Source organism: Penaeus chinensis, chromosome 27, assembly GCF_019202785.1.
Source record: "Penaeus chinensis breed Huanghai No. 1 chromosome 27, ASM1920278v2, whole genome shotgun sequence".
Lineage (NCBI taxonomy): Eukaryota > Metazoa > Arthropoda > Malacostraca > Decapoda > Penaeidae > Penaeus > Penaeus chinensis.
In genome coordinates, this window is record NC_061845.1 from 32,006,530 (window position 1) to 32,014,029 (window position 7,500).

The 7,500-nt window shown below is 48.4% G+C and overlaps 2 protein-coding genes across 2 annotated transcripts in view; both read left to right on the plus strand.

Annotated features, from left to right (window-relative positions):
- LOC125039542 (angiotensin-converting enzyme-like) overlaps window positions 1–870 on the plus strand; it is a 23,673-nt gene extending 22,803 nt beyond the window's left edge. The window contains exon 4 of the mRNA XM_047633594.1: window positions 806–870. Within this exon, the coding sequence (XP_047489550.1) occupies window positions 806–859 (54 nt within the window). The 3' untranslated portion in view covers window positions 860–870. The remainder of the gene's footprint in view (window positions 1–805) is intronic.
- A 22-nt stretch (window positions 871–892) lies between these two features.
- Window positions 893–7,500, plus strand: part of LOC125039248 (angiotensin-converting enzyme-like) — a 7,323-nt gene continuing 715 nt past the window's right edge. The window contains exons 1-13 of the mRNA XM_047633049.1: window positions 893–927; window positions 1,375–1,479; window positions 1,596–1,688; window positions 1,884–2,000; window positions 2,145–2,200; window positions 2,361–2,505; window positions 3,566–3,672; window positions 3,758–3,865; window positions 4,513–4,628; window positions 4,854–4,998; window positions 5,606–5,735; window positions 5,842–5,933; window positions 7,197–7,381. Coding sequence (XP_047489005.1) covers window positions 1,408–1,479; window positions 1,596–1,688; window positions 1,884–2,000; window positions 2,145–2,200; window positions 2,361–2,505; window positions 3,566–3,672; window positions 3,758–3,865; window positions 4,513–4,628; window positions 4,854–4,998; window positions 5,606–5,735; window positions 5,842–5,933; window positions 7,197–7,381 — 1,366 coding nt within the window. The 5' untranslated portion in view covers window positions 893–927; window positions 1,375–1,407. The remainder of the gene's footprint in view (window positions 928–1,374; window positions 1,480–1,595; window positions 1,689–1,883; window positions 2,001–2,144; window positions 2,201–2,360; window positions 2,506–3,565; window positions 3,673–3,757; window positions 3,866–4,512; window positions 4,629–4,853; window positions 4,999–5,605; window positions 5,736–5,841; window positions 5,934–7,196; window positions 7,382–7,500) is intronic.

Here is a 7,500-nt window from a genome sequence, read left to right on the forward strand (position 1 = left end):
AGCACCTATATCCTATATAATCTATACTAACTTCTTCTTCTACTTTCTCCTCCCCCCTCAACCACCTCCCCCCACATTTCTTAATCTCTTCTTCATCTCTCCTTTCCGTTGTACCACCTTCCCATGCCTCTTTATTCTCTCTCCACCCGACTCACTCCAATCCTCTACTCTTTCTTTCTCCCCCCCCCTCCTACTTACTTTCTCTCTTCCTTTCTACTACTTTCCTACTCTTAATTCCCCTCTTACTTCTTTTCTCCCTCCCCCTCCCAAAATCACCCTTTCCCCACTCTTCAACTCTTCTCACACACATCCCACCCTCTTCTTCTCTTCCATCTCCTCCCCCCAGTCCCTCCACCCACCTCCTCTAACCTCTCCCTTCCTTCCCCAACACTCTTTCAGGCTCTCTCTCTCCTCTCTCCTGCTCTTCTTCTTGTCTTTCTTCTCTTCTCTCTCTTTCTCTCGTCTCCTCTCCTCCTTATCTCCTCTTTCCCTCATCCCCCCCCCACCCCTGCTCCCACCTTCCATTCTCTCTCCAACCCTGTTCTCTTTCCTCTTCTCACGCCCCTTCCTCACCCCCCACCAACCTCTCTTCTCTCTCTCCTTAACTCTCTCTCCTTCTCTCTCTCTCTCCCTCTCTATACCGCAAACACTAACACACAACCGCCATAACTTCAAGATAACCCTATGTATATTCCCGTGCCGAAACGGCTAAAAGACAAGTGACCAACACAACAAAGCAAGCCTAGCCCCGCGCCCGACCCCAATCGAGAGTAAACGTAACCGTCCAAGGCTCGGTCTCCCGCAGGCGTTCCAGGCCCAGCTGGAGGAGGAAGACGCCAAGGCGCAGACCATAGCATAACTCGAGCAACATTCCCGACCCACAACGGGCCGCGGACTGTGTGTCTCGCGGCGCAGCAAGGCGAGGAGGTTCGTGGTGCCAGGTCTGGGTTCATTAAAGTTAACTCAGGATGTTACATTCCTTTAGTACCATCGAATTCTGTTGAAGCCTTTAATTTATTTACAAAAGGTAATAACCAGTAACTGTGTATCATCTGCGAATAGGGATCATACTTTTGTGTTGGTGCTGCATTCAAAGAAGCTTTTCCTCTTAAACACGGAAGGTTTATAGGGGAAAGGTCAAGTTTAGTGTATATGTAGACCCTCTACGAGCTGAAGGAGAGATCCGAGGTAAAACTAACTATATAGTTCAGTTGAGAGAATAGGCACATGGGTTATTAGAGCCCGCCTTCAATCTCTATCTGCCACAGCTGTTGCTATAATGAGCGCCAGTTGGATGATTCATTGATTCCCGAAGGACTTACAGTGGGTGAGCACGCAATATACATTGCAAGTGGCGACCTTCTCTGTCAACAGTGCGAGAACCTGGAGCCAGGCCTAACGCGCGTCATGGGGACCTCCAGAAACTACACCGAACTGAGTTACGTGTGGGAGAGCTGGAGGACGCGCGTCTCCAGGAAGGTAACAGGCTTGTTGCTATGTGCTCATAACCATACATAACACGGATGTGCTCTTTATAAAGCTTCTATCTCCATGCGAGATGCTCAATGTGATCTTAACAAGTGCCGACCCCACAGATCAGGCCCTTTTACCTGCAGTACATGTCTCTGATCAACAAGCACGCTCGCCTCAACAACTACACGGATGCCGGCGATCTGATGAGGAAGAAGGTGATTATCTCCTCGTTTGGGTAATTTTCATCGAAATTTAGGGCCCATTTTATGTTACGATTATATCCCTCAGTTCATTCTGCGAAAGTTGCCATTTACTAAATTACTGTCATACATCCTATCACTGGTCTTGTGTGACATTTCATAATTTTCGGAAATAGAATCCACGCCTTAAAATTGCACATTCGTTTCCAGTACGAGACCGACACATTCGAGCAAGACATGCTGGCCCTTTACGAGGAGCTTGACCCCCTGTACCGCCTGGTCCACGCCTACGTCAGGAAGAAGCTGCGGCAGGTGTACGGCGACCAGGTGATGACCGAGGCCGTTGAATCTGTTATGGAATCTTTGCCATGGGAACGAGGAATGTCCCCGAACGAACAATTTATGTGTAGCAAGGAATTCGTGGTCTAATAAGCTCGTGATATGCCAGTAATTCCATTTGTGTGCCGACAGGTGATTCCACCGCGAGGGCCCTTGCCTGCCTGCGTCCTGGGGGATATGTGGGGCAGGTGAGACGCTGAAGTCGCATTTGCAAACATTTTGTGTATATATGTTTATGTATGTATGTATGTATCAGTTATCAAAGCACAGTGACTCATTTTCAGGCGAAAAGATTTTTAAAAATCCAGACTTCTAGGAGTCTAAATCTTCAAACTTGGTTTCCTTTAGGTTCTGGACGAATCTTTACCCCGAGTTGGTTCCATATCCAGAGCAGCCTGACATTGACGTCACGCAGACCATGCAGGACGGCGGCTACAACGTCACCCACATGTTCAAGTTAGGGGAAGAATTTTTCACTTCGATGGGTCTGAAGGTAAGGGTGCCTCTGCTTGCAAGAGATCGCACATGCTCCGACTTCCTTGAATTCAAAGTTCAATTATGATTCTTACTTGAGTAGTATATGTATCTATAATTACTCCAGCGTTGATCCTCTTTGTATAAGTTCTACCATTGCCCTCGCCAGCGTTTAGTTCTGTGCAGAACAACGGGGAAACAGCGGTTCGGTCCTGGTCCTTCGCTCGGTGGGTCGTTGCTGGCGGGAAGGGTACCATGCAGACGAAGTGTGTGTGTGTGGGGGGGGGGGGGGGGAGGTCAGTGAGGGCAGAGAGTGGGCGCGTTGTGGATCTGGCGATGCAAAAGGGGCGAACTTATAGGTGTTGGGGGCAGGAGAGGGATGGTAGTTGCCAGATCAACATTACCTTCTACAAGAAACTGTTATTTGCCTAATATGGCATGATGGGGAATAGAGGAAGCATTAGTCCGGTGGCCATTCAGCATATGCCTGTTCGGGATAGCATAGTGATAACCATTACAGGGCACCTGATTTGTGATTACGATTTTGTGTGCGCGCAAAACACATACGCACTTAATCTTCTTGTAATTATAGTAAAGATGTGCAGGATATTACATTCCTTCAGTACCAAAGAATTCTGTTTAATCCTTATATTTACAAAAGGTAAGACCAGTAATTTATATCAACTGTGAATAGCGGCCCTTTACCTTCTTTCAAGAGTAAATAAGCGTGTTTGAATGTCACTTGGGGGAAATTATATTAAATGATATTATCCAATTTCACTTTTTCAAATATGTTTGTGCATTATTTTGCCCCGCCCCGTCTGTGTTCACTGCCTTAGCTCAGCCCCAACTACCGCCTCCTGATCTTACATATTCCCTCCACCTCGGTCGGAGAGCTGCCTGGCAGTCAGAGACACGCCATGAGTGTACCAGGTGTTTCCTGCGCGAAACTATAGCTTTTATTTTGATAGCTCTAAGTTACACACACATTATCATCTACGCGCGCATGTACCCAAATTCTGTAGCTCACCAAGAAATGTGAAATCGTAGAAAGTAACTGTTTCTTCGCTTCCCCGCAGCCGCTGCCGGAGACCTTCTGGAACCTATCCATGCTGGAGCGCCCCGAGGGTCGCAGCGTTCAGTGTCACGCCACCGCCTGGGATTTCTACGATTCTAAAGACTTCAGGTCGGTGGAAGAAAGTGGAATGAAAATTCCAGATAACAGTAAATGTTTTAATCTTGGTAACATTTACGAGCTGGTCCTTTCACAGGATCAGAATGTGTTCAGAGGTCAACTTCGAGAACCTTGAGACAGTCCATCACGAGCTCGGTCATATCCAGTACTTCATGCAGTACGCCCACTTGCCTCTGACCTACAGGTGAGTCCCCGGTGTGTGCAGTAGTTACGATCCGTAGCAAGACCTTATTTCATCTGTGAGGCTACACGGCCAAAATTACTATGACATTTCATAAAAAAAACTGCCGAAAAATAGATTTAAACTTTCTTGTTTTTTATTTTTAAAACATATTTTCATAATTTCTTATGCAAGTAAAATGAAAAATTTCAAGCACTTGATAACTTGATAAGACCAGACTGCTTGTACGGCAACAGTAACCTGCAAGACAAAATCGGACCTTTTCATTCTCCCTTTATGAATGTCTGTGTGTGTTTTCCGTCTGCAAACTTTGCCTGTATAAAGTCGGACAATTAAAAGCAGCAATATTACTATGGTAAAATATGGATTAAATGGATGATGAAATAGTGCATTAATAGAAAAACGGATATTGAAGTAAATTTGGGAAAAAAAGTTTTACCAAGTTCCTTTACATAATGATTCATTTTTGAAAAGTAATTAAGTCTCACGTTATTGAAAATCGTGCAGAAGCATAATTTATGCATTTCAAGTACATTTCTATCATTGGGAAGAAATTCAAGGAAATTACGGCGAGGGCTGAGAACCGCCCCTCTTGCATGGGCGCAGGTCGAGCTCTTGGCCGCCCAGCCTGACAGTCTGCCTTTGGACAGAGACGGCGCCAACGACGGCTTCCACGAGGCTATCGGGGAACTGATGTCCATGTCCATGTCGACGCCAAAGCATCTCGCGGAGATCGGTCTGCTGCAGGAGGTCCCCGAGAGCAAGGGTAAGGGCGCGCTCTCTTCATGCCGTTCGAGAAGATTTCGTCAGCTAATGTGCATAACGAATTAATAATTTATGTTTTTGAATTCCTGAAGGTCTAGAGCTCAAAGTCGATCCTTGTTAATAGGTTGACTGCAGGATATCTTTCCTCAATATGTCAATTAATGGGTCTTGAATCCCCAACTGCTCTCGACCCCGAAGCATTCAGCATAATACAACTCGCCGACAGAGCTGAGCATCAATTTCCTGATGCGGACGGCGCTGAAGAGCGTCACCACGCTGCCCTTCCACCTCGTCAACGACCTCTGGCGGTGGAGGCTCTTCAGGGGCGAGTATGACACGGACGAGGCGAACGAAGAGTTCTGGAAGCTTAAGTATGTTGGCAAGGAATGTGGACCAATTCGTGGGAAGTGCTGGGGGGTGTTAAGCAAGCTCCTTATAGTGATAATAAGAGTTTAAAAGAAGAAGATACAGCTGTTTGTTGATTATCTAATACTATGTTTATTACAAGTCTAACGTAAGTTAGGAATTATGTCTTAACTCCTGTAGATCCGAAAACATGTTACTGCCTGTGCATCAAATTCCATAGTCCTTGGAATGTAGGAGTCTAGCCAAGACTCCATTGAATTCAGCTTCAACTTAGACCAACAGATTCCATACAAAACTAAAGCTCACATAAATGGAAATACAATATTAGGGAGCAAATAATTAGTAAATGAAATGAAGCTTTTGGGACTCGTTCTTGTGCTGTCTTACAACATAGGGCGGTGGAGGGGAGACACTTGACGAGTGATTGTACTTTTAGCTATAATTTTACATCAAAATGTGGTAGAAAAGATTGAATGATATAATTTCCAATTCCATATTATGAAAGTAAAATCAACGATGAAGTGACAAGGAAAAGTTGGCTCTGTCCTTCCGCTTCCCTCTCGCTTCCTTTCGAGGGCGACGCGTGTGACGGCCTCCCCCTTCCCCCCGCAGAGAGCAGTACCTGGGCGTGGTTGCGCCGGTGTCCCGGACCAAGGACGACCTGGACGCGGTCTCCATCTTCCACATCGCCACAGGGTACGACATGATCCGCTATTTCACCCGCACTGTGCTGCAGTTCCAGGTGCGTCTGATCTCCCTGCTTTGCTGCATGTCTTTGTGAAAGAATCAGTGATATCCTTTTGTATTCGTGGCTGTCGGACGGCGCTCAGGGCTGCTGTTGCTTTCAGTTCTTCGAGACGCTGTGCAGGGCGGCGAACCACCAGGGGCCGCTCCACACCTGCGACTTCTACGGGTCGAAGGAGGCCGGGGACCTGCTCGCGTGAGTCTCTGACTGGCTGTGTGGCTGCTTGGTCAGCATATATAGATAGAGAGATTGATAGATAGATACGTACATATGTGTGTCAGTAAAGACTGATAGATAGATAATCATGTTTATCAGATTTATATACATGTATCACGCATGTACTGATCATATAAATGCATTAGTTATACTGTTATGTATGCTTGCATGCGTGCTTGTAGTTATACATGTACATTTGTATGAACAGTACATATGATTAATGAAGGAACTGCGTTATAGGATGATCACTGCTTGAATATATATTTTTTTTTATCGAGACACCTCATAATTATATATATCTTTTTAGCTGCATGATACCTCATATGAAATATGAAAAATAGATATTACTGGTTAGTGGTCGCTCGTGGGTTAGATCTCATGGGTTAGATCTGCCAGGGTCTTTCGGCGGTGATGTCCCTCGGCCGCACGAGCGGAGGCTGGGCGTTGGTCCCCGTCGCGGGCCATGCTCGAGGACGCCGCCGGGCAGATTCAGGCGCTGCAAGATGCGACGGGAGTTCTAAGATGCGAAATCGGTCATCGTCTGGCCGCTGGCGGAGTCGGCCGAGAACGAGGAGAGGGGACGTTACGAGAATCTTGCCCAACGCCGCCAGCGACCAGACTATTTCGCATCTTAGAACTCCCGTCGCATTTTGTAGCGCCTAGATCTGCCCGGCGGCGTCCTCGAGGACGGGGACCAGCACCAAAGGGAGCGACGCCGGCGAGGACCCGCGAGGAACCTCGGGATTTCCCAGCTCCTCCCTGGCGGCCTTTTACTCGCACGGCCTCACAACGACACGTAGATGTCGCCAAAGCCACTCTTCTCCATTGGGCCAGAACTGACTGCGGGAGAGCCACACCTTGGACAGATGAAGCTGGCCTCCCAGCGTGCCCGATGACTGGCCCCGGGCACCGGAAGCGGCCGGTGCGCCACCGCCATGGAAGACGCCCGCGAGGATAAGCGTCTGCGCCGGCCGGGTCAAATAGGGCATCAGCCGGGTCAAATAGGGCATAAACGGGGTCAAATAGGGCATCAGCCGCCAGCGTCTATTAGACAGGGTCATATGTATAACTATATATAGAATATGCAAATATGTAAGTTGTTTGAGCGACCTATTTAATTTTAGTCTTCCGGGACAGCATTCGCTGATTCTCGGAACAGATCAGTGCCTTGCCTCCGGCCCAGGTGAAGTCTCTCGTGTAATGTGCGCCTTCCTTTACTTCTCCATCTGCCTCCGGCCGCAGGAGAATGCTGTCCCTGGGCTCGTCGCAGCCGTGGCAGGACGTGCTGCAGGTGATGACTGGCGAGAGGAGGATGACGGCGCGGCCGCTGCTCGACTACTTCCGCCCGCTGAAGGAGTGGCTGGAGGAGGACAACGCCAGGGGCGGCGACGGCGTCGGCTGGGGCGACTCCTGGAAGCAGACGCCAGGTGGGAGGGCAGAGGGGGAGGGAGGGCCTCGAGGGGGTGACCCACGAGGCCGAGAGAGGCCAACAAGCGCCCTGTGTGTAGGCCTTTTAGGATTTGGCAGGGATGGCAGTCAGGCCGAC